The sequence below is a fragment of the Marmota marmota genome, unplaced genomic scaffold, assembly GCF_001458135.2.
Source record: "Marmota marmota marmota unplaced genomic scaffold, marMar, whole genome shotgun sequence".
Lineage (NCBI taxonomy): Eukaryota > Metazoa > Chordata > Mammalia > Rodentia > Sciuridae > Marmota > Marmota marmota.
Window position 1 is genome coordinate 27,594,467 of NW_026000142.1, and position 26,824 is coordinate 27,621,290.

At 35.2% G+C, this 26,824-nt stretch overlaps 1 protein-coding gene and 1 non-coding gene across 5 annotated transcripts in view; one reads left to right on the top strand and one right to left on the bottom strand.

Moving 5' to 3' along the window:
- The window catches only part of Ptpn12 (protein tyrosine phosphatase non-receptor type 12), a 114,129-nt gene that overhangs the window by 85,482 nt on the left and 1,823 nt on the right, over window positions 1-26,824 (top strand). For 3 of the 4 annotated variants that reach the window (XM_048786203.1, XM_048786204.1, XM_048786206.1), the window contains 5 exons: window positions 1,798-1,883; window positions 16,895-17,859; window positions 22,366-22,443; window positions 23,163-23,230; window positions 24,167-24,197. In XM_048786203.1, the coding sequence (XP_048642160.1) occupies window positions 1,798-1,883; window positions 16,895-17,859; window positions 22,366-22,443; window positions 23,163-23,230; window positions 24,167-24,197 (1,228 nt within the window). The remainder of the gene's footprint in view (window positions 1-1,797; window positions 1,884-16,894; window positions 17,860-22,365; window positions 22,444-23,162; window positions 23,231-24,166; window positions 24,198-26,824) is intronic. The other variant, XM_048786205.1, reaches the window with a different exon arrangement.
- On the bottom strand, window positions 23,308-23,379 carry Trnag-acc. The gene has a single exon. It is a non-coding gene; the product is annotated as a tRNA-Gly (tRNA).

Here is a 26,824-nt window from a genome sequence, read left to right on the forward strand (position 1 = left end):
TATAATGGTGGGTAGCTTGAGGTAATGATGAAAGTTTTCACTTTTATGATGTAATTGTTGTCTGGTCAGTTGGTTAGATGTATAATATAAAACTCTTCTGATCTATCAGATTATATATTAGGAGACAGGGCACACTGAAAATTGCTGGGAAGTTGAGATCTCAATTTTCTTTAGTTGGAAACACTTTAAGTAACATAAATTTAAAAGAAAAAGAACCTGCCATGATAGCCATGGTAGAAATGTCTTTTATTTACTTACTTACTTACTTCTTTGCTTATTTATTTTGCCCCTGAGGCAGGATCTCACTAAGGTCTCAGATTCCTGGACTCAAGCAGTCCTCCTGCCTCAGCCTCACAAATGGGATCACAATATATACTGGCTGCACCTGACTAGAAATACCTTTTGATAAAGGAACTCTGAGAGTGCAGTTGTTTTGTTATTTATTGACAGTATATGCTGAGAGCTTTTTTAAAAAAATTATCTGAGATGTAGGCAAAAAAAGGTTGAAAATGATTTCTGTTTTCTGTTCCAGAATTAATAGCCTGGCTAGAATGAAACTAATTCAAGAGAGCATTTTATATAATAATTTTATAGTCCTAAATCTCTAAGATTCTTGTAGTTGTATTAACTTTGGATCCATCAGTGTGAATGATGTCATTATTAACTCTTTTTTAATTTATTGGTTTTAAATATACATGACAGTAGGGTGTATTTTGACATATTACACATACATAGAGTGCAGTCCATTACAATTTTTATCCCTTTCTTGGGGTTGTACATGAGGTGGAGTTACATTGGTCATGCATTCGCACGTGAGCATAGGAAAGTTATGTCCAATTCATTCTACTGTCTTTCCTATTCCCATGCCCCCTCCCTTCCCTTCATTCCCCTTTGTCTAATCCAGTGAAATTTTTTACTTCTCTACCCTCCCTTGTTATGGGTTAGCATCTAAAAATCTTCTTCACAGCAAAGAAAACAGTCAAGAACATGAACAGAAAAATCTTAACCACATGCCCCTCAGGTAGAATATTAATCTCCAGTATATACAGATTACTCAAAAAACTTAACACCAAAAAAAAAAAAACATAAAAACACAGATAACCCAATCAGTCAGTAGGCAGAGGAACTGAACTGGCATTTCATAGAATATTGGTCAACAAATATATGAAAAAATGTTCAACATCTCTAGCAATTAGAGAAATGCAAATTAAAACTATACTGAGATTCCATCTCACTGCAGTCAGAATGGAAGTTATCAAGAATACATGTCATTGGTTCTTGTGACTCACAGGAACCATGATATTCTTAAATGGTCTCTCCAGGCCTACTTAGTTAGCAATATAAATGTTACACTCCCTAATGGAGTAGGGTATTTCACGTGGTGGAAGAGGGTGGGACAAAGAATGTTTAAAATGAATCCTAGACAGTTTTAAGGTAGTAAATGGAAAGTCATAGTAGTACCCAAAAAAGATTGAGAAAGGTGAAGAATAAGCCTTACTTTGTTGACTTTTTCCTTCTCTATACATATGAAGTTTCTATCTTGGACAGTTTGGGTTTTTAGAGTAGCATTTAAGATGTGTACCCAATTAATTTTTTCAGTAACTGATAATGGTTTATATAAATTATTCCTGTTGAAGTTTGCTCTTTTAGAGCCAGAATTTAAGAACCATTTTTTACTTTGCAAAAGTAGCATTATTTTAAAACTTCAAAAGCCAGAAGCAATTTAGTTGAAACATAAGGAAGGAAAATTATTTTTTTCCTAGCTTTAGTAAAGTATTTTTTTTTTTCCTTTGGCAGAATGAAATTAGCACTGAAAGCTTGGTCAGCTCCATAGATACGGAAAAACAAGATTCTCCTCCTCCAAAACCACCAAGGACTCGCAGGTATTATATGTCTTTGAGTATTTTCTTTGGAAGGATACTTGTATTTTACAGGGTGTTAATTAAAATGATTAATTGTCTATATTTCTAAGTTACTTTTTTAAATGTTACTTTGTTTAGGATATAAGATATGTACGGCAATTGATTTGTTTCTGGTATAATAAAAAAATTTTTTAAATTATTTTGGATAAAATGTCTGTGGTGTACTGTACCAGAAGACAGTCAATCATGAATTGACTATAGCTCCTGTTTGATACATGTTACAATTAAAATTTTAATTATTCCAAAGAGTTCTTATCTTCTTGTAATGATTGTACCAATAATATGACAAAAATTGTACACATGTGTGTTTAATAACATTACTAGCAAAGTAATTACTGTCTCTTCTTTTACTTCTCTTTTTGGGGTGGGGACAGGAATAGCTGGTAAGTTAGTTACATGGAATAATGGAAGGAATATAGGCAATCATAAGGATGTAATTTCAAATCCCTTTCATCAGTTAGCTCTGGAGTTGTTATTTATTTAATCCTTAGGATTTGGATGGAGGAGGGGGCGGGCAGCAGTGGTGACAGCAGGGCTTAAGTATTGTCTTGAGGATTAAATAAGACATATAAAATATTTTCAAGTGTTTTTTCTTGCATATGGATCTGTCCAAGCTGATTGACCTTCCTTCAAATTAGGATTTTTTTATACAGGGTACACCAATTCTTATTCTTCCCCCTTGAAAGTTTGCTGCAGCTTGACTAAGTTCAATGAAGTGATTTGCTAATACCAAGAGACAGCTCTAATGTGATCATCCCTCTTTCCAAAAAAAAAAAAAAAGCCTACAACTTTCCTCAGTAGCTAAAGATTTGGCCAGAATTTCTGTATTCCCCAGGAGTAGTTTGTCTCACATTTTGATTAAGCAAGATTCAATCTGCTTGTGAAGGAATATTCTGGATATGGAAAAGACACCTTTGTACTCTGGTCTAAAGGGGCTTTTTAAAAAATATTTCTTAGTTATACATGGATGCAGTATCTTTATTTTGTTTATTTACTTTTATGTGGTGCTGAGGATTGAACCAGAGGCAAGCGCTCTACCACTGAGCCACACCCCAGCCGCCTTAACTTCAGTATTGATAAACTGAATAAACTAAAGCTATTTCTTTGAAAATTCTTTACTTCACTGTATTGAGATACAGTGCTGCTTTTTTAAAATTGTTAATAATTAGTGATAATATGTATGAAGCATCAAGCTACATGCTTGACCTGTAGTAATAGGTTTTTAACATATAATTATTATAGTCTTTGGAATGCATTTCAAAAGGCAAAAGGAAATCAGGAAGCCAGTATAGAGAGGTTAGGTCTCCACATTTAAATGTTCAAGATGTTAAACTATGGGATAACAGAATTTTCTAATAATTCTTTCCAGTTTGACTTTCATCTTATTATCTATCAAAGTTGGTATTTTAGCCACCTGTGGGAGAAAGCCAGTTGAAATCTATGAACTGTTCTCTAACTTCTTTGTTCCAAGTTCTAGGGTCCTAAAAGAAAACTATTGATCTTAAAGGTACTTAAGAAGCATGCTTGCCCCCTAGAATCTTCAAATTTGGTTTTTGAGATTGAACCAGCGTTGAAGCGTTCCAAGTGTATGCTGGTACTTATGATTTATATGTTCTTATACTTTGTAACAACATATAGTAGTGGCCTCTTCCTAATTTTGCAGAGGAAAAAAACGAATAGAATGCTCTACGTTTTAAACCTTTCTCTTTTTTTAAAACTTGGCTCATATTATTCTTTAATAATCCAAAAAGATGATAAGGCTGCAAATAAGTATTAGAAAAATATTTACCTTAAGATAGGTTTTTATTTGGCAGGCACGCTCAAAGTTTTATGTGTGTATAATTTTATTTTGCATATGTAAGTCTGGTTTTTTGTTTGTTTTTTAGGGATGGGGGGGCGAGTTCCTTCATACAGTAGAGTCAAATGCCAGAATTTCATTGTTTTCCACAGAGAACTTTGTGACTTCGTGACTTCTAAGTTGAGATGAGTGCTAGAACCCATTGTAAACTGTTACAGCATAATTGAAAATAAAGTCACAAAATTGAAAGATTGATAAAAAGTGCTTTGTTTTCCAGTATATGTTACTCTCTATGAGTGTAGTAACAAGTTCATTAATTGTTTAAAGTACATATTATTGGAGAAAGACTCGAAAGAAACATTCATGTTTGTTGATTAGATTTAATTACTTTTCTGCTCTGATTTATAAATACTTAAATCATGTTTGTTTTTTTAAGCTTTGATGGCTTAATTTTTTATTGGTTCCTTTTAGTTTTACATGAAAATAGAATTCATTTTTACATAATTATATAAATGGAATGTATTTTATTCTGACCCCAGTACCTCTCCTTTCCCTTCTCTTTTCCTGCTCCCTGCTCTATTGATTTTTCTGCCATTTACCTATATTTTTTAAAATTAATTTCTTATAGATATACATGATGGTGAGGTTCGCCATAGTATATTCATATATGTACATGGGAAAATTATGTCAGAAAAGTCTTTCCTTTTCCCATCCCCCTCCTTTCCTTTCATTCCCCTTTGTCTAATCTTAAAACATATTTCAAACAGCAGATTTCATTGTCTGTTTTTAATACATACTTTGTTAAACTAATAGAGTTCTCTGTGCACTTTATTTACCAATACTATCACTTTGGAAATATACCTTGTTTGCTATTTCTGCAGACTGTCACAGATTTACTATGGAGACACAAAAGAGTTTATACCTCAGTAAATTTTCTTACTATGTTTAACATTTCAGAAACAGTGACAATATGCTTGATGCTTTTTTCTAATGCCTCTCTAGTCAAACATTTTAACTAGGAATAGGGTTGGGAGGAACACAGTAGGATTCTGTTTTACACATTTTGATCTCTAAGCTGAAGTAAAGATTTATTGAAGGTTTGTTATGTAACTGATGATAGAAGACTTGGGAATAGCTAAAATCTCTCTGATTCTGGATATGACAAAATACCCACAGAGGTAATAATCCTATTAAACACTAAAAAAAATTTTTTTAAGGAAGAAAAAGAACAATAAGGAGATAAAACCAAGAAACAGTGATGTAGAAACCATGAAGGAAAGAGGTTTTATTGTTTCCATTTTGTTCTGTTCTGTAGTTTTGGGGGAAAACAAGTGCTTTATCACTGAGCCATACTTGTGGCCCCTGAGAGTTTTTAATATGGCAAAAATATATTAATATCTCCTTCTTTAAAATGTCACCAGGGAGAATGAACTGGAATTTCAAATCTATTTTGTCTGAAAGTGAGGTCAAAGCAAAGAGTTGAGAACTGTTCAGATGGAATAATTTAAAGCTACCTCATTTGGAAACCTTCAAATAGCTCAGGATGTGGTAGAACATTGGCGATTTAGGACCTTGGGAAAATGGCAGGTTGAAAATTAGTGAATGTGAGAAATCCATAGCACACAAAACGGTTAACATTCTACTTTACCTTTGTTTGTTTGTTTAAAAAATTCTTTCTTTTTTGAAATTTATTTTCCTTATTAGGTTTTTTAACAAAAACTATATTAAACTCAAATAAGTTGCCTTAAAATGTTTAATTTATGTGAAAGAGAGGAGCAAAATAACTGGATAAGAGAAAAATCAGTAGCGTTTAAATGGAAAGTAAAGCCTTTAAGTCGAAATGCATTTATTTGCATTAATGAAAGAAATTAAAAGTTCTTGGTTGGAAAAGTTAAATATAGTTTATCTTTGAGGTTACACTTAATATATCATTTTAACCATGTGTGGTGGCACATGCCTGTAATACCAGCAGTTCAGGAGGCTGAGGCAGGAGGATCTCGAGTTCAAAGCCAGCCTCAGCAAAAGCAAGGCACTAAGCAACTCAGTGAAACACTGTCTCTAAATAAAATACAAAATAGGGGTAGGGATGTGGCTCAGTGGCTGAATGCTCCTGGGTTCGATCCTCATACCAAAAAAAAAAAAAAAGGAATACAAACAATAAAAGATGCTAGAGAGGTCATAGAGAAAAAGGAACACTTTCACACTGTTGGTGGGATTGTAAATTAGTACAACCACAAGGGAAATCAGTATGGAGGCCTGTCAAAATGCTAGGCATGACAATCCCTAAAAAACAAATGCCAAAAGTCTTTTTTGATATAAGGAGAGCACTAAGAACAGAGCAGAGAGGAAGAGCATGAGAAAAAGATTAACATTAAACAGGGACGAGAGGTGGGAGGGAAAGGGAGAGAGAAGGGAAATTGCATGGAAATGGAAGGAGACCCTCATTGTTATACAAAATTACATATAAGAGGATGTGAGGGGAAAGGGGAAAAAAATTAAAAAACAAGGGAGAGAAATGAATTACAGTAGATGGGGTAGAGAGAGAAGGGGGGGATAGTAGAGGATAGGAAAGGTAGCAGAACACAACAGACACTAGTATGGCAATATGTAAAAACGTGGATGTGTAACCGATGTGATTCTGCAATCTGCATACGGGTAAAAATGGGAGTTCATAACCCACTTGAATCAAATATATGAAATATGATATGTCAAGAGCTTTGTAATGTTTTGAACAACCAATAAAAAAAATAGAAAAAAAAATACTAGGCATGAAACCACCATATGACCCAGTTATACCATTTCTTGGCATTTATCCAAAAGAATTACAGTCATCATATCCTAGTGATACATGCACTTCCATGTTTATAGCAGCCCAATTCAAGTACCAAACTATGGAACCAGCGTGGGTATCCATCAGTGGATGAATAGATAAAGAAAATTTGGAATATATATACGCACACTATGGAGTTTTATTCTGCCATTAAGATAAATGACATTTTGTGATGTGCAGGAAAATGGATGAAACTTGGGACCATTGTGTAAATAAGCCAACTCAGAAGGTCAAGGGTCATATATTTCTGTCATATGCAGAAACTATAGAAGAAAAAGGAAAGGTGGGTGGGGAAATCTCATGAAAGTCAAAGGGAGATCAGTAGAGGGAAAAGGGACTAGGGGGTGAGAGGAGGGGAGCAAGGGAGAAAATTCTTGGGAATATTGTTATATTGTATGAATGTGTGAATATGTTACAACAAACCCCATCATTATGTACAACTATAATGCACTAATTTAAAAAATGCAGAAAGAAAAAATTACTGTATAGACTTCTATTAAGTCCATTTTGATTTATAAGATCTTTTAGATCCAAAAGTGTCTTTGCTGATTTTATATCTAGACAACCTATCTAGATATATTGAAATCACAGTATTACTGTATTGGCATTTATCTGAGCCTTTATGTGAAGTAATATTTGTTTTATGTAATTAGTTGCACTGACATGGGGTGTAAATATTTATTGTCATTATTTCTTTTTAATGGATTTTTCCCTTATCGGTATATAGTGATCTCTTTGTCTCTTCCGATTAATTTTGGCTTGGAGTCTGTTTTGTCAGATATAAGAGTAGCTACTGTTGCTTGCTTTTGGGGTTCCCTTTACATGAAATGTAATTTTCCGTCCTTTGATTTTTCAGCCTGAGTATGTCTATGCTTGTTAGGTATTTCTGTTGCAGGCAATATTCACTTGGGTCTTGTTTTTTTAATTCAATTGGTCAGTCTATATGTATTTTAATTGGAAAGTTGACATCATTTACATTCATTGTTATTATAGAGAGGTATATGTTTCTTATTTCCTGCCATTTTGATTTGTTTTAGTGTTTAATTCAATTCTAATTATCATTTGATTAGCTACTCTTTAATGAGATTTATTCTTTTTTTAATTTGTTCTAAACTAGTTACACATGACAATAGAATGCATTTTGACACACTGTACATAAACGGATTATAACTTCTCATTCTTTTGTTGTGCATAATGTAGAATCACACTGGTCATGTAATCATATATGTACATGGGATAATAATGTCTGATTCATTTTACTATCCTTCCTACCCACATACCCCTTCCTCTCCCTTCACCCAGTTATCCTCCTTCTTCCTCCACTGTATAGTCCAAAGTATCTCATTGTCATCCCCCCCACTCCACCCTCACTTATTGTAAGCTAACATCTATGTATCAGAGAAAACATTTGACCTTTGGTTTGGGGGGATTGGCTTATTTCACTTAGCATGATATTCTCTGGCTTTATCCATTTACCTGCAAATCCATAATTTTATTCTTCTTTAAGGCTGAGTAATATTTCATTGTGTATATGTACCACATTTTGATTATCCATTTATTGTTGAAGGGCACCTAGGTTGGTTCCATAGTTTAGCTACTGTGAGTAGAGCTGATAGAGTAGGCCCAAACCTTCACCAAGTTGGCTCAGGAACTGACTTCCTTAACAATACTCCTAAAGCTCAAAAAGTAAAATCAAAAATCAATAAATGAGATGGATTTAAACTAAAAAGCTTCTCAGCATGGATTGTTTGTTTAATCAATAACATGAAGAGAGAGCCTACAGAATGGAGAAAATCTTTACCACATGTACCTCAGATAGAACATTAATCTCCTGAATGTATAAAAACTCAGAAATCTTAACACACTCACACACACAAAAATAATCCATTCAATAAATTGGCTAAGGAACTGAGCAGATTCTTCACAGATGAAGAAATACAATCAATCAACAAATATATGAAAAAATGTTTAACATCTCTAGCAATTAGAGAAATTTAAATCAAAACTACTCTAAGATTTTATCTCACTCCAGTCAAAATGGTAGTTATCAAGAATACAAGCAACAATAAATGTTGGCAAGGATACGGGGAAAAGTTGCACTCATACATTGCTGATGGGACTGTAAATTGGTGCAACCTTTATGGAAAAGCGGTAAGGAGATTGCTCAGAAAACTTGAAATGGAACCACCACTGACCCAATTATCCTACTCCTCAGTTTATACCCAAAGACTTAAAATCACCATAAAAATACAGAGGTTTATTCTTCAGAAATTTTTATGTTCCTTTGTTTATAGTATCTGTCAAAGTACTTTCTGCAATGCTGGCTTAGTGGTCATGAATTCTTTGACTTTATGCTTGAATTGGAACAGTTTTGCTTCTTTTATTCTGAAGGATAGCTTTGATGGACTAAGCAGTCTTAGTTGGTACAGATTTTCTTCAGTGCTTTAAACACATTATTCTAAATTTTTAAATATTCTTATACATCCGATATCATGCTGATTGGCTTACCTATAAATGTAACCTGACTTTCTTGGGGCTTTAAAATTTTTATCCTTATTCTGTATGTTTAGTATTTTAATTATAATGTGTTGTGGAGAGATTCTTTTTTGGCCCTGTCCATTTGGAGTTCTGGATATGTCCTATGTGCTTAATCCCAAGATTTGGAACTTTTTCTGTTACTTCACTGAATATGTTATCAGTGTCATTGGCCAGTATGTCTACTTTCTCAGTGTCAATGGATCTTAAGTTTGGTTTTTTTATGTTGTCCCAGAGTTCTTGTATATTCTATATAGTTGATTTAATACTTTCTGAATATTCAAGGCTAACCGCCTTCTCTTCAAGCTGTGAGAGTCTGTCTTCTATTTGGCATAATCTATTGGAGACATTTTTCAACTGAAATATATTAATTTGATTTATGGAGTCATTTCCAAGATTTCTGTTTGGTTCTTTTTATAGTCTTCAGTCTTTATTGAAATGCCCTTTCTTGTCTTGTATTTTCTCCCTTAGTTCATTTCTTGCATCATCTTTTAATTCATTAATCATTTGAATAATCAACTTTTTGAATTCTTTGGGATTTTATAGGCGAATTCAATTTAGGGGAGTTATGAACTTTTTGAGGCATCTTCTTGATCTTTTTTGTCATGTTTCCTACAATACTATATTTGCACATCATTGTAATGGGTTCCACCTTTTTATATGAGGGTCTTTTAGTATGCAGTTTTCTCTTTATAATAATCCCTGGGCTAGGGCAGGGGTATATTTTAGCTTCAACACAGCCAGTCACCATAATCAAAAGTGTTGAGTTCAACCACTAGTTCCACTTTGATAGGACAGAGTAACTGCCATTAAAAGTGGTAGTTTAAGGGCTAGGGATTGATTGCTCAGTAGGTAGAGTGCTTGCCCCGCATGCACAAGGTCCTGGGTTCAATCCCCAGCACTGCAAAAAAAAAAAAAAAAAAAAAAAGTTGGTAGTTTAAGAATATACCATATCTGGTCATGGTGGTGCATGCCGGTAATCCCCACAACTCAGGAGGCTGAGACAGGAGGCTTTGAAGTTTGTAGCCAGCCTGGGCAACTTATTAAGACACTGTCTCAAAATTTAAAAAAAAAGAAAAAGAAAAAAAATTAGAAAAGGCTTAAGAGCTAGGGGTGTAGCTTAATGATAGAGTATCCCTGGGTTCTATCTTCAGTACCCCACCCCCCCACACACACACACACAAAAATATACTACAGAAGTTATTACTAATGGCCTCTGTAACTTAACCAATGAGAAATGTAGGTGAGAAATAATATATAATACTCTCAGAATGTTAAGCATTAATGATAGTATGCTAAATTAATTGTAAGAAGAATAAAAACAAAGAAAAGGAAAAGGTGGGGGAGATAAGGAAGACAGAATATAAAATTGAAGTAAGAAGGATGAAGGAGAGGGGAAAGGAATGGAGATGAGAAAAAAGAAATTAGGTTACCTGAGAAAGTTTCCATTTGATTGACAAGATATAATTAATTGTATATAAATTGTATATACATAAATTAGATATAATATAAAGCAAAAAATGAAGGAAGACACTGTTATGTTACACAGAGCAACTAGTACAACTACAAGTCATAAAAAATGTTTTGTATTCTTGCTGAGGTTTTCTAAATAGAGACATTTCTTTCCAGAGTTTTAGAATCTCCTAGTTATGAGGATGTTTGTGTGACACAAATATCATGCTATTTGTTTTCAACTCTGACCCAAACTGGCCAAACTTGTTAGGGGAGTCTGTCCCCTTCTTGCCTGACAGCAAGTTCTGTGGGAGTGTTACCTATTTCAGAGCAGAATTCACCCCAAATATGGCTGTGTTATTGTGACTTGGAAATAGAGTGTAACTCTGGCAGGGCTGCTCATCAGTCCTCTCACCCATGCAGTGTGGACTGATTCAGACGGTCCTATATCCCCATTCCAAGAGCCTTAGTCTGTGTGCTGGGAAAAGGTGTGGGAAGTGTCCAGGATGCACCAGCCTATTCTCCAGACCCTTCTGGACTTGAGGAGATGATAATCTACAGTAGAATTTTGTGGTGTCACCACTTTCCACCCAACCTTGATCCTTCCCAGTTCCACACCAGCAATTTCAAATGAAAGAGCCCTTCCCTATTCTTTCTCTACAGACTTGCAAACTGGCAGTACTGTTCCTCTTGCCATCCAGAGCTTCTCCTAAGGATGTTACAGTTTCTATCCTGTGCTCAGATTGACTCCTGGCTTGGGTACCTATATTGATCCAGAGAAAAGTAAAAACTAAGCATCTGTTGGTTCTTGGGTACTCAAAAAGAAAGTATAGTAAGAACAAGACAGAAACAGAATTTTTAAAAGGAGAAAAATGAAAAACAAAGGTAAACTGCAGGAATTTCTGATCTCCTGTTTGGGAAGTCCAAAGAAAGAATCTAACCCTGTCAACAGTTCCCTGCTTTCTCTAAAATCTGCTGGAAAGCACTGAGACTCTCCCAGGCTGGCCCACTTCAGTATCTGAAGAAATTTTCTGCACAGGTTGCAAATCTGTTAGTTAATGACACCTGTTTTTCTTCAATCGGCAGGGGAGATTTTTTTCAGTTTGTTTGAGGAGGGTTTCCTCCCTCTTCCATTGAGCCACCGTGCACCCAACACTGGTGCAGTTTATTCTTTTTATTAATTCTCTTTCTATTCTAGAAATCCCTATTTGTGGTTTTCACCTTGTGGGTAGTTCTTTCAGTTGTCTGCCTTACTGTGTCAGCATGCCACTGCATGGATACCGTATGGTGGGTTCCACCAGTCTGCCATCAAATCTTCTCTTCTTTTTTTTTTTGGTATTTCCATGTCTTCTCTTTATTCATTTTGTAGGTAGTTGGTGATGTGTTGAAATGATATGCAGTGTAGTGAACTCAGTAATCTTACAACAACCTTGATCAAATGGATTTTTTTTTTTTTTTTTTTTTTTTTTTTTTTTTTTTTGGTGTTGGGTATTGTATCTAGGGCCTTGCAAATGCTAGGTAAGTGCTCTACCACTGAACTATATTCTCTAGCATGAAAGACAGAGGAAATGTAGGAAAAAAGATGGAAGAAAAATAACAACTAACCCATTTCTCATTCATTAGGAAATCCTGCAACCATGAATAAGAGCCAGATGATAATAATAAGAAACCTTTGAACATTAAAAAGTATAACAGCATAAATTTTAAAAATTAAAAAGAAGGTTGGAAAATAGTCAAGAAACTTTCCCCAAAAAGTTAATGAATTGATGAAAGGAGAGAGAAGATAAGCAAATTAGAGCACTAAAGCAGAAGATCGGTCCATCACTGAACTAACAGTGTGAAAAGAAAGTAGAGAAGAAATTAGCAAAGAAATAAGAAAAATTTCTAGAATTAAAGGACATGAGTTTCCATATGGAAAGTATATACCAAGTTCCCAGCATAATATATGTATAAAGGGATTGGAATGCAGTGGATTTTTTTAAAGTCACATCATGAGATTGTAAAACATCAAGAATAAAAGGAGGGCTGGGGTTGTAGCTCAGTGGCAGATTGCTTGCCTAGCATGTGTGAAGCACTGGGTTTGATCTTCCACACCATATAAAAATAAATGAATATTATAAAATATTTTTAAAAAATAGAATAAAAAGGAAGAAACTAAAAATTCCAAGAGGAGAAAAAAAAAAACAGCTCACAATTAAAAGAAAAAGAATCAATCTAGAATTCTGTGCCTTTAAAAAAAAGGGAAACAGTAGGTTTAAGCTATGAATGGGGACAAGTGCCTTTAATCCTATATATCCAGGAGACTGAGGCAGGAGGACTGTGAGTTTGAAGACAGCCATGGTCAGCTTTTTCCTAACTGGGACCAAAAAAACTGATTAGTGCAGCATACAGAGGAAAAGTTGGTTTTGACTGACAGTTTCAGGAATTTAGTCTATAGTCAGACAACTCGATAGCTCTGATTAAGAGGTAGAGCAGAACATCAGGGCAGAAGAGCATGATGGAGGAAAGCAGCTCAGGACATGGCAACCAGGAAGCAGAGAGAGAGAGAGCTCTGATCACAGGGACAAAATTAAATCCCCAAAAGCATACCCCCAGTGACCCTTCTTCTCTAGCCATACCCCACATTCCTACAATTACTTACTATCCAAGTTAATTCATATCCATACTAGGTTACAACTCACCTCCAAATATTCTGTTTTTAAAATATATTTTTAGATGCTGATGGACCTTTATTTTAGTCATTTATTAATATGCGGTGCTGAGGATCAAACCCAGTGTCTTACACATGCTAGGCAAGTGCTTTACCACTGAGCCACAATCCCAGCCCTCCAAATATTCTTGCATTACCTCACATGAGCTTTTACCTCATATCTAAATCATAACATTCTACCCCTGTACCCAAAAGCTGATGTCCATTTCATAATTCAAAGTACATTTAATTCATCTCTTAAGTGTTCCTGTAGTGTTAAAGTGCCACAACCTGCATGGTCATTAATTCAGAAACCAGCAAGGGGATATGGGGGATTAAAAAAGACAAACAGACACAGAGAGAAAGCTGGGACCAGATGGGACACTGTCCTCTGATAGATGTACTAGCTCAGCACATTTATTATATAGGTTTTATCATCAAAAGGGTTTTCTGTGAGGAAGTTTCTTCAGAGCAGGCAGGCTAAAGGACAAAGTACTAGGCAGCCAACTAAATTTAATTATCTTTTGGGGCTCATAATTCTTTACCCCTGGCAGCTGGTGTCTGAACTCAGGGTCAAGACTGATAGTCCTGTGCCTTGCACAGTACCTCTTTAAGCAGGGTGTCACCATAGCAACTGGGCAGTCTTGATCTGCACCTTTGCACAGGAAGTTCCCAGTACAGTTGCAGGCTCCTGCTGCAAGACAGAAATCCTGAGCAAAGTCACTGCTCCCCACATTAAAAGTTCCAGCATTACTCAGAACTCACAAGTTCAAAATCTCTTCTGAGACTCAAGGCAAAGTCTTTGCTCTTTTGATCCTGTAAAGATCAAAAGCAGGGACTGGGGTTGTGGCTCAGTGGTACAGAGCTTGCCTAGCTCATGTGAGGCACTGGGTTTGATCCTTAGCACCACAAAAAATAAATAAAATATAAAGGTATCATGCTCACCTACAAATAAAAAAAAAAAATTAAAAAAAAAACATCAAAAGCAAGGGGCTAGAGTCATAGCTCAATGGTAGAGCACTTACCTAGCATGTATGAGGCACTGGGTTGGATCCTCAGCACCACATAAAAAGTAAATAAATGAAGGTATTGTGTCCGTCTACAATTTTAAAAATATTTAAAAGATCAAAAGCAAGGTACATATATACAATGGCATAGAATAAACATTTTCATTCCAAAAGGGAGAGATAAAGGCATAGAAGGAAGGGATGAGACCAAGTAAGCTTAAAACCCAGCTGGGCAAGCAAATTCTGTAGCTCCACATCCAGCATCCGGAGCACATGGCATTGTGATGTTCTCTCCAAAGGTCTTATATAGCTTCGCTCTTGAGTCCTTGCTACTTGAGCCTCCTTGGCCTCTCGGGGTTTGTCTCTGCTTGATTCCCACACCTTTCCTTGTCAGATTCCACATTACTTGCATTATTTAATCTCAGGAGTCTCCACTGCAGCTTCAGCTTCCTTCTCACATCTTCATGCATCACCCTTTCAGAGGCAGCACACTGGAACTTTGATCTGCTGCAGTTTGCCTGGCCTCCCAGACCTTCCTTTGAAAGCCTCCATGACTCTCTAATTCCAATATCCTGCATTTCTGCAAAACCAGCACCACGTGATTGACACCAAGGTCTGCCACTATTTAGAGCAGTAACCAATCCTCCTAAGACCCAGCTGCAGCTGAGTGTCTTGGCAGCTAAGCATGGTGAAACAGCTTCGTAGCAACCCCCGTGCAAGCAGAGTGCCCCTAGTCTCTTTTCAAAGAAATCATTATTGATACCCTTGAATTCGATGGGTGTGTTCTTGCCAAACCTGAGATGGACTTAAGCCATCTTTTCTTTTGTTTCTGGGCAAAGGACTTGTCATTTCTGTAGTGACTATAAACTCTTTAACAATCACACTTTCGTTAGCCCTTGTATTACTCACACTTTTCTGGCCAAACTTCAAGTTTTTTTCTGCTCCTGGTTATCACAGTAAACTTGGCCAAAAACCACCAGCAATGTCGGTGCCACTGCCAGAATGTTGCCTTGAAATTTCCTCTGCCATATAATTAGCTCATCTCCTTTAAATTTAGCCTCACAAAATGTCTCAGAACACAAACAAAATGTAGAAACTTATTTGTCAGAACATAACATCAATAGTGTCTAGTCTGATTTTCAAGAGTCCTGAAACCTTAGAACCCAATCTTTACTGTCCATAGTCCTATGGGTATTCTGGTCTTTCAAGCTCTCATCTGAATTGTCCATTGAGCTCCACTTACAGCCTTCTAAAACTTTTCCAGTTGCTTCTCTAAACTTTTTAAAATTCCTCTCCCTGCAAACCGACTTAAAGGCTTCTGAATCATGTGGTCAGGTTAGTCAGCAATGTGGCCTTACTCCCAGTACCAGTTTGTTTTAGTCAGCTTTTTTGTGGCCAAAAGACCTGATGAGCAATGTAGAGGAGGGAAAGTTTATTTGGCTTACAGTTTCAGATGTTCAGTCTCCAGTTGGCCAATTCCATTGCTTTGGGCCCAAAGTGAGGCAGAACAGCAGAATGGCAGATGAAAGAAAGTAGCTCAGGACATGGCAACCAGGATGCAGAGAGAGAGAGAGAGAGAAAGAGAGAGCGTGTGTGAGTTCTGCTCACCAGGGACAAAATATAAACTGTGTAGGTTTAACCTCAGTGATCTGTTTCCTATAGGTACACCCTGCCTGCCTACAGATACCATCCAGTTAATCAATATCAGTGAACTAAATCCACTGATTAGGTTATAGCTCTCATGGTCTATAATGATTTCACCTCTGAATGTTTTTGTCTTGCCTCATACATGAGCCTTTGTGTAACACCTCATATTTAAACCACACTAGGCAATAATGAGTCTCTATCTTTTAAAAAATTAATGAAATTAATCTGAAAATATAATACTCAAGTATATACAAGCCCTCAAGATGTTTGCCTCCTACGTATAGTTTTTGAGAAGTAACTAGAGAATATAACCCACCAAAACAAGAAAAAGATGGGGACTGGAAGACATGAGAGTCTGAAACCAGAGCTCCATGGTGGCCTAAGGAGCCAGTGATTCACACTGGAGCACAATGCCCGAGGTATCTAAGAGTGTTATCTGTGGTGTTGATAGTTACCTGGTGTGTTTGACCCTTATTGAGAGGTATACTACAAATCTGTACTACAGTTAGAAGAAATGAGTTACAGATAATACATAGAGAACCAAGCAATTGGGAAAATAGAATTGCTTAAAGTAATAATGACACAGAATCCTAAGGCTATTGGGGAAAAACAGGAAGTTACAGAAGGAAAGAAATCGTGGTGTCATACGTATGGATAATATCTGAAGTCATAAGATGGAGTTAGCCAAAATTTACAATAAAACAGTACCGGAAAAGATGCTTATGTTGTAGGAAATCAGTAGAGAATGTGTGAAACTAAAAGAGCAGTGTAAACATTTTGAAATAAGTCAGAAACAGCTGTGAAAGAAGTTGAAAGTAGATACCTGTGGCTAACTGGAAGTCCATAAGAGGAAACTACTGTTTTTCTTTAAAACTTGCATTATATGACTTTTTAAAAACAGTATATGTGTATTGCTTTGGATAAACATTAACTTTCCCTGAAAAATTATAATTTTTTTTAATTTATAACCATATTCTAATGGCTTTTAATATAACCTCTGTTAATATTTTTCAGTTGCCTTGTAGAAGGGGATGCTAAGGAAGAAATACTGCAACCACCAGAACCTCATCCAGTGCCGCCCATCTTGACACCTTCTCCCCCTTCAGCTTTTCCAACAGTCACTACTGTGTGGCAGGACAATGATAGATACCACCCAAAGCCAGTATTGCACGTGGTTTCATCAGAACAGCATTCAACAGACCTCAACAGAAACTATAATAAATCAACAGATCTTCCAGGGAAAAACGAATCAACTATTGAACAAATAGATAAAAAATTGGAGCGAAATTTAAGTTTTGAGATTAAGAAAGTCCCTCTCCAAGAGGGACCAAAAAGTTTCGATGGGAACGCACTCTTGAATAGGGGACATGCAATTAAAATTAAATCTACTTCATCTTGTATAATTGATAAAATGTCTAAGCCACAGGAAGTAAGTTCAGGGGATCTAAAAGTTGATGACATATCTCAGAATTCTTGTGTGGACTGTAGTGCAGCACAGTCAAACAAAGCTCCTTTTACTGCACCAGAAGAATCGCAGAAGAATTCAGACACACCTCCAAGGCCAGATCGCTTGCCTCTTGATAAGAAAGGGCATGTAATGTGGTCATTTCATGGACCTGAAAATGCCACACCTGATTCATCTGAAGGCAAATCTTCAGATATGCACTGTCAAACTATGAAAACTGTGAGTTTAACACCAAGCCCTACAGCACAAGTTGAAACCTTTGTGGATCATCAAAATAGTTCACCTCTATTCAGAACACCCCTTAGCTTTACTAATCCTCTTCACTCTGATGACTCGGATTCAGATGAAAGGAACTCTGATGGTGCTGTGACCAAGAATAAAACTAATATTTCAACAGCAAGTGCCACGGTTTCTGCTGCCACTAGTACTGAAAGCATTTCTACTAGGAAAGTATTGCCAATGTCCATTGCTAGACATGATATGGCAGAAACGATACTTTTGGGTGCTGAAAAAGGTAATAATACAGTATCTAACACTTAAATGTCTTGAGTGGGATATATACCTACCTAGTTAACAAAACTATAATTTAATGACTCTTCTTTAAGCGGTCTTAACATTGTTTAAATTTTTTTTTAGTTGTAGATGGACACAATACCTTTATTTTATTTGTTTATTTTTATATGGTGCTAAGGATCAAACCAGTGCCTCACATGTGCTAGGCAAGTGCTCTACCATTGAACCACAACCTCAGCCCAAGTGGTCTTAAGATAATGCATGTATTCAGTTTCTAAGACATATTATTGGTTTTTGATCTGCTATTAAAAACCATGGATGCTTTCTTAAACAGACCATAAAGATGAAAGCAGATGTATAAACATGAAAGCTATTTACTGATATATTGATCAGTGAACCTTGATGGTGACACACACAGACTGATTTTTTTATTTGTTCTTTTTAGTTATATATAACAGTAGAATGTATTTTGACATATTATATATACATGGAGTATAACTTCCTATTTTGTGGTTGTACATGATGTAGAGTCATGTATTCATATATGCACATAGGAAAGTTCTGTCTTAATTCATTCTACTGTCTTTCCCATTTCCATCCTCCCTCCTTCCCCCATATCTACCCTGTCCAATCCGACAAACACCCACCCCTCCACCCCCCAACACACACACACACACACACACACACACACACGCCTATTTTGAGTCTGTATCCGCATTTCAGAGAGAATATTTAGCCTTTGGTTCTTTGGGATTGGCTTATTTCACTTAGCATGATAGTCTGCAGTTCATCCATTTACCAGCAAATGCCATAATTTCATTTCTTTTTTGTTGCTGAATAATATTCCATTGTGTATCTGTACCACATTTTCTTATATCCACTCATCTATTGAAGGGCATTGCAGACTGATACAATGTGAAGGCAAAATAAGTACTGTGGGGCTAGGGATATAGCTCAGTGGTAGAACACTTGCCTATTGTGTGTCTTAATTCATTCTACTGTCTTTCCCATTTCCATCCTCCCTCCTTCCCCCATAAAGATGAAAGCAGATGTATAAACATGAAAGCTATTTACTGATATATTGATCAGTGAACCTTTTTTTAGGGAAAATAGAATTGCTTAAAGTAATAATGATACAATACTGTAAAGAATGGCTTTGTTTATGCAAGGACCTAGGCTCAATTCCTAGCACCCACTTCTCCCCCCAAAAAAGTACTATGAACTTGAAAGATAACTTTCTATTTCTGACCAATTATAAAACCATCCAGGCTGTGGCACTTTTCTCCAATCATATATACTGTATTTTGTGTCTTGAACGTATCTGGTAGACTACATGAGATTCTAATCTAATTTTATAAGTTACAGAATTTGGATTTTTTTTCTCTTTGTTTTGGGGTACTGAGAGGTAAAACCCAGGTTCACTCTACCACTGAGCCACATACCCAGCCTTTTTTATTGTTATTTTGAGACATGGTCTGGCTAAATTGCTGAGGTGATCTTGAACTTCATGAATCCCGTGCATCAGTCTCACAAGTTATAAGCATGCACCACCATGCCTAGCCCAAATTCTATTGTTTTTTATTCTTCTCTGATGTATTTAATTAAAGAATCTTCTGAAGATATGATGTATTTAATTGAAGAATCTTCTGAAGATATGATGTATTTAATTGAAGAATCTTCTGAAGAAAATGATTATCATTTTATCAGTTTTCCATAATTTTAAGTTGTATTACCATTTATTCTTCCTCAACTTCAAAATCAGAAATATAACTATATTTATATACTCTGTTTTTATACATATATGCTTATAACTGTTAACATTTAACTATGCAAGAAAATATATAACCAGCAATTATATATACATGGAGTATAAATTTGGGGCTTTTTTTCCAGGAAATTTTCCTTTCCTTTCTCTTTTTTCCCCTTTCCTCTTCCCTCCCTTCTTTTTAAACTATTCATTGGAAATAGAATTTGGTGAGGACAGGAAGGATGCATGATATGATATTCTCTTTAAAAGTTATTGTCGGGTCCGGGGCCAGGCTCTGTGGTGCACACCTGTAATTCCAGTGGTTTGGGAGGCTGAGGCAGGAGGATCTCCAATTCAAAGCCAGCCTCAGCAAAAGCGAGGTATTAAGCAACTCAGTGAGATCCTGTCTCTAAATAAAATGCAAAATAGGGCTGGGGATGTGGCGCAGTGGTCAAGTGTCCCTGAGTTCAATTCCTAGCACTCAAAAAAAAAGAAGAAAAAAAAAGTTATTATCAGGTGACCAGTCTTGTGATGATACAGAAAGAGTTCCTTTAAAGTAACAAATATTGTACAGGATTAAGTGAAAACACCGTGCTATATGCTAATTCACATTTGTTTTTTTTTTTTTAATTTGTGTTTCAAGACAAAGGTAGTTGTAAATTTGATTTCTCATTTCTTTTCACCTTACCCACCTTTCTATTGATTTGATATTAACTGAAAATTTTCCTGTATAAATATTCATTNAAAAAAAAAAAAAAAAGAAAAGAAAAGAAACATCCAGTCAAGAAGCAAGGGCCACAGTTAGAAAATAAATTCTCTTTTTTTTTTCCCCTTTATTTCTTTTTTGCAGTACTGGGAATTGCATTATACTTTGTTCTACCACTGAGCTACATTCCCAGCCCAGAAAATAAATTCGTTAAAAGTAAAGATTGTTATAAATGAGGGGATACAAAATTTTTAAGATACAAATAGAATTAATTACCTTTCCTGCTTTGTTCACTTAATTTATGAGATGGTATCACAGTGCCAAGATTATGTGTTGTTCCTTTCAACAAACATCTCTTAACTTCTAGTTTTTAGTAACAAGAAGGTATCCTGTTTCCACTGCTACTATCAGATAGATAATGTAGATAGTTATTTAGTGGCAAGAGAATTTAGATACTCTAGATAGATGCAGAACCCAAGCTGTATTTTCTTGTTTATCCAGCTAAATAAATGTAGGAGGGGCAAAGAGCACTCTTAACCTGCCTCAAATTGTTGAAAAAGTACTTCATTTTCAGTTTAATGCATAGCTTACAGATATGATAAAAGACAGTATTGTGGGCAGGCTGTTTGTTCCTTTTGTGTGTGTGTGTGTGTGGTGCTGGGGGTTGAACCCATGTCCTTATGCATACCAGGCAAACACTCTACCAACTGAGCATTCTTCAACTGAGCTATATCCCCAGCCCTGTTTGTTTGCTCATTTTAAAAGAGTCCAGTGGACAAGGCCCAGAGAAAATAATATGGGATTCTTACATTACCTTTTCTTTATCCCATGCTTCCTAGCCTGAAAGTCCTTATGGTTTATACAGAATTGTATGCTCACATTTACTTTCTCTATCACCATTGACAGCTCAAAGATCTAATATACTTATTTATCCTAAGGCATAATAAAGTTAACTTCTGAGACTTACTTAATGCCTTGGATACATCCCCAGTCCTTTTAATTTTTTATTTTGAGACAAGGTCTTGCTACATTCATTACTAAAGCTGTCCTTGAACTTGCAGTTTTCCTACACTAGCCTCCCAAGGGAGTAGCTGGGATTACAGGTATGCATCACTATGCCTGGCTACTTTCATATGAAAGTGAAAAACTTTCATATGACTTTTGTCAGTATTCTTAAATTATAGCCATGTGCAATTAGTGTTCTTATAAATACACTGTTCACAATATCTTAGGCAATAATAAATGGGAATCAAAATTTTAATAGCTATATTTTGTGTATATTAAAATAACTAGCATTTCAAATATTATTTCAGTTATTACTATTTAGAACATGACTGAAGTACATAGTTAAATTTAAAATTAGATTTAATCAGTGAATAGGGCAGATTGTGTATAGTATGGCAAAAATCATGAAAGGAGTTAAGCATTTGAATCCACTTTGGGAAATACTGGCTTAAGGAAATGATTAAAGCTTTATTTTTTGGACTAAAGAAGCATCATCAATAAGCCCATCAGGCAAGTGACTTCTCTGTTGAGTCTTCAGTCTCAGAGGACAAATCTGCTTTATGTCTGTAGTGTAAGAAAAATCTTTGTGCAATAGTGGTAGAGTTAATTCTTCTTAGTAAGCATGACAACTCTTCTTGATAATGAGTTGAGTGATAAAGATTTGTTTTTAGTCTTTTTAAGAATGTTTTTTAAAACAATTTTTTATATTACTGTATACATTTTTATGGGTACATTATAATTATACATCACATGATTCCTTGTGATATATTCAGACATGCATAATACATAATTTGGTCAGTTTTATTCTCCAATATTTCCGCTTTTATTTTTCTTCTTCCCCTCCTCCTGAGCCCCTGTTCTCTACTGGTCTCCCTTCTGTTTTCATGTGACCCTTTTATATTCCTTCCCACCCTGCTTTTCTAAAGGAACTGATCTTTTAGATACTTGTGACTATAATTTTTAGAATATCAAAACAGCTCTCAGATTTTATTTAGATGACATGTTGTGAATTTTTAATAAATTGACTACATTTTATGTATTTAATTTAGATGGTGATGTTAGTGAAGATTCACCACCGCCCCTACCTGAAAGAACTCCTGAATCTTTTGTATTGGCAAGTGAACATAGTGAGTGTCTCTTCTACTTTTACATTTATTTTATACTATAATAAAAGACTCTGGAAAATGTGGCCAGTTTTAATTTAATAACTGTTATGTTGAATAATTAAATTCAAAAGCTGCTTTGAATTGATATTAGCATGCTTTTAATTCCTCATTTGAAAAGTCCTTTAAAATGGTATTTATAAGAACACTAATTGCTTCACTTTTTAGTGTAGTTAACATTAAGCTTGATTGTGGGTGGGCATCAGTTAAATGGCATTAACCAAGAGACACTTCAGAACACTAGACTATCAGAACTGGGCAAAAGTGATAATATTTCAAAGCATTAATAATGTACTTCTCCCCATTAGTCTTCTAAAAACAGTACAGGAAAAGCTTGAATATATTTATTGTGTCTCATGTTCAGTGGAGATGCTTACTCTTCTAATGAGTCATATTACCAGTACATTATTCATTTTGACTGATTCTAAAGACATTAAAAACAGTGAAGCCCTGTACCTTTAATTTTCTAAAGTTTGTCAGATTATCTATAGACAACAATAAGCTGATGATTGAATTAATTTAAATTTTAGGCAGAAACTCAGGAATTGCCTTGATTTAATGAAAAATAAAACTCTTTAATGAGGGCAATAGTTCCTAAAACGTGTAGAATCTTGTTTTGTATGTACTTGGGGATTTCAGGAGTTAATGATGTAATTTGAATAATAAAATTTTATTTTTCTCAGATATACCTATAAGATCAGAATGGAATGAACTTCAAAGTCAGGAATGGTCTGAACAAATAGAATCTAAAGTAAGTCCTTTTGGAATTGGAGCAACTAGAGCTTAATATTTTTACTCACCTATTTCTCTTACAGTTGTTATTATTTTTTGCAGTACTGGGAATTGAACCCAGGACTTCATGCATGGTAGGCAGACGCTCTACCACTGAGCTATATCCCAAGCCTTAAGGTTGTTATAATAACTGTCATTTTTAAACCATTGAATATAATTTATGATTTTTTGATGAGTCTTTTTTATTCTAAGATTTCTGGTATAATATCTATATAAAATATAGGAGATTGTTTTAATAAAAGCACAACCTTACCTACATAAGATCATCACTTCAGTATTATTTTCTCAAGCTGCTTTTGAAATTTGTAAGTTATATCATATTCCAAATTGTTATGAAGGTATGAACAGGTCTTACTACTTCCAGGTCATGCTACTTTCCTAGATTTTGTTCTCCTCATTATAACACTACTGGTAACCCTTGGTTTTTTTCCTTTCATTTTTGTGGCCATCCTAGGTTTCTCTCACATTCAGGAAATGATCTGTTAGTTAGACATTTTGGCAATAGGAAATGCCACTTTTCATCAATGTTAATTGTAGTATCTCTGAAATAAAAACAAGATGCATTTTAATTGTCATGAAATAATGACAATCCTACAAAAGTGATAATCTTATAAAGATCAGTAAGTTTAATGCAATATGGTAGATGACTGGCAAGTTTCAGCTATGTGTGTATTCCTTTATGCAGTGGCTCTTGCTTTTTCAGTTTTCACTCAGAAACTTTTGCTTGCAATATTAAACAACATGATTTTTAAGCATAATTGAAAACATCATTGTTTTCCTTTGACATTGAAAATCTTTAGACCTTGATATATATATACCCATAACAGACTAAGCCTTCTATTATTTGCACATAAAATGAATGTAATATAATAGCTATTAAATGTCTTCCTTATAGGGCTTGAAAACCTCTGGAAATGGAAAATGTGGTGAGTTATTAGATATTTTTTTCCATTCTTCAATAGACTTTGTAGATTAATTTCTATAAAAGCATGGTTCATGGTATTTGGTATTTCTATATTTGAAGATATCTAGGGCAACTTTTCTAGAAGCTTTATTTAAGTGGTATAATTCTTCTAAGTTAACTAGAATTATTATTATTAACCAGATATTATGGACCTGGAAAAATTATAGGAACATCTCTTTTCAGTAGTTACACGTTAATATATAGAGTAATTTTTTTTTAAGACATTTGCTGTATTTAGTTTTCTGTTGTTTATAAAAACACTTAATAGTTGGGGCATGTAGCTCAATGGTAGAGCTGTAGAGTCACGTGCTTAGCATATTGAGGTGAAGCCCCAGGTTCAATATCCCATGCACAAACAAACAAAACATTTAGAAGTTAGATGCTGACTTTAATAAATCCCCAAATTTACCTGGATGATGGGATTGGATTCATTAAAAACAGTTCTTTTTAGGTATCTTCCTCTAATGAAATTTACATTTATTTGTAACAACCAATAAAATTATGTAACCCAAACCAGTTGTTACAATGCCAGTTTACAAATTTTTTTACCATACTACTTTTCCTATAGTACTAAAGTGGGACAAATTATTATATGTCCGTGACCATGTAAGGGACTTATTAAACAACTTATTCTGTACAAATTCTTCAGTTTACCTGTTGTCTCTGCCCTTATTCTCCAGTCTGTCTCAGGTCTTCTCTTTCATGCTTACACCTTAAATCTTGATCTAATGGGTCTGTTCCATCACATAAACTCATTACTCCCTCTGTCTTTACTGAGGCATCAGATTATAATGAAAAGAGAAGAATCTTTCAAGCCATCCTGACCTGGATTGCAATCCCATTTTTGCCATTGTACATAGTATTTGGCTTTTGACAAGTTACTTAATTTTTCTGAGCCCAAATTTTCTTATTTGTGAAATGGAGATAATTATAGTACCTACCTTAGAAGATTTCTGTGAGCGCTTAATTAAATTAAACAACATATGTAAAACATTAAACACTTGTGCCTAGCACATGATAGGCCCTCAAATGGTAGCATTGCTCTTATTATTACATCGTTATTACATTGTTACTACTGGTGGATCTTTGGATGGTTGGTTTACTTTCTTTAAGTCTGTCAACTCCTTTCTGTTTTCTCTTCTTTCTCTATGCAACCTAGATACCATCCTCATCACTCTAGTCACACTTGGAGTTATCCTCAGTTTTCTTGCCCTAATTCCCATGCTGAGTGCTGCTGGGGAATATCATTAAATTTAAAGATTAAGCCACAATTTAGGGTCATCTACAGTTGGGCCCTCACAGGTATTGCCTGCTGTTCTTATGTGCTCTAGTTGGTACTTTTCTATTTCCAAGTTTTTTACATGTTTACTTGTAAATCATCAGTACTGAACTGGGCATAGTGGTGCACCTCTATAATCGCAGCAACTCAGGAGGCAGAGGGAGGAAGATTGCAAGTTTGAGGCCAGCCTTGGCAAATTATTAGTAAGTTCCTTTCCATCAGTGGTAAAGAACCTCTGAGTTCAGTCCCTAGCATCACAAAAAATAATAATAAAATTATCAATTCCACTAACTCTTAGTTGACCTTTACTTCAAAAGCCAAGACCTTAAGACTAGATCATCTCTTCATCCTAGTATATGGCCCTGCATAGAATATCTCACCACCACTAGTTTTATGTAGGTGTTTTTCTTCTCTGTCCCTTTTGTACTCTGTGTATTATTTCATTATAAAGTTTATCACTTTATCACACTACTATAATAAATATTCATTTCTGTCTTTCACTAGGCCAGGGATTGGCAGTCTGTAGCCCACAGGCCTTATCCTGCTCTTGGATTCATTTTTTTTCATATGCCCTTGAGCTGAACAAGGGCCTTTTAAACTTTTTAAAAATTGTTTTAAAGCAAAACAAACTTACAAAAACAAAATATATGTGATAGAGATCTTAGGAAGAAGTTTGCTGACTAATCATCTTGAGGATAGGAATCATGTATTATTTGAATTAAATTCTAGGTTTCTAGAAAAGTTCTTCAAGGAGGTATAGGGGGTTTATAATAAAGGTTGTAAAGGAGTGAATGAATCTTAATAGTTAATTTTTTGTTACCAATTTTAAACGTTGATAATTAAATGAGTAAACTAACTACAATTTAAACAAGTAAGATTTGAAAAGAATTACTACTTTGGAAGACAAATAGTCCATTAATTAACCAAGAACTTCATTGCCGTTGATTTCTATTTAAAGGCATTTCAGTTGCAATTATTGCCTTAGAACACAAAGCATGTGGTATACCTACTTTAGGGAAATATACAAGATCTAGTTATATGGAATAAAGTGAAAACATAACATAACAAGAATTTCCACATTGCCAGAGTTCTCACTGCAAATTTCTAGGTACCCTCAAGAATAAGTAACATACTAGGCATGATGGCGCGTGCCTATAATCCCAGAGGCTTGGGAGGCTGAGATAGGAGGATTGCGAGTTCAAAGCCAGCCTCAGCAAAAAACGAAGCACTAAACAACTCAGTTGAGACCCTGTCTCTAAGTAAAATACAGAATTGGGCTGGGGATATGGCTCAGTAATCGAGTGCCCCTG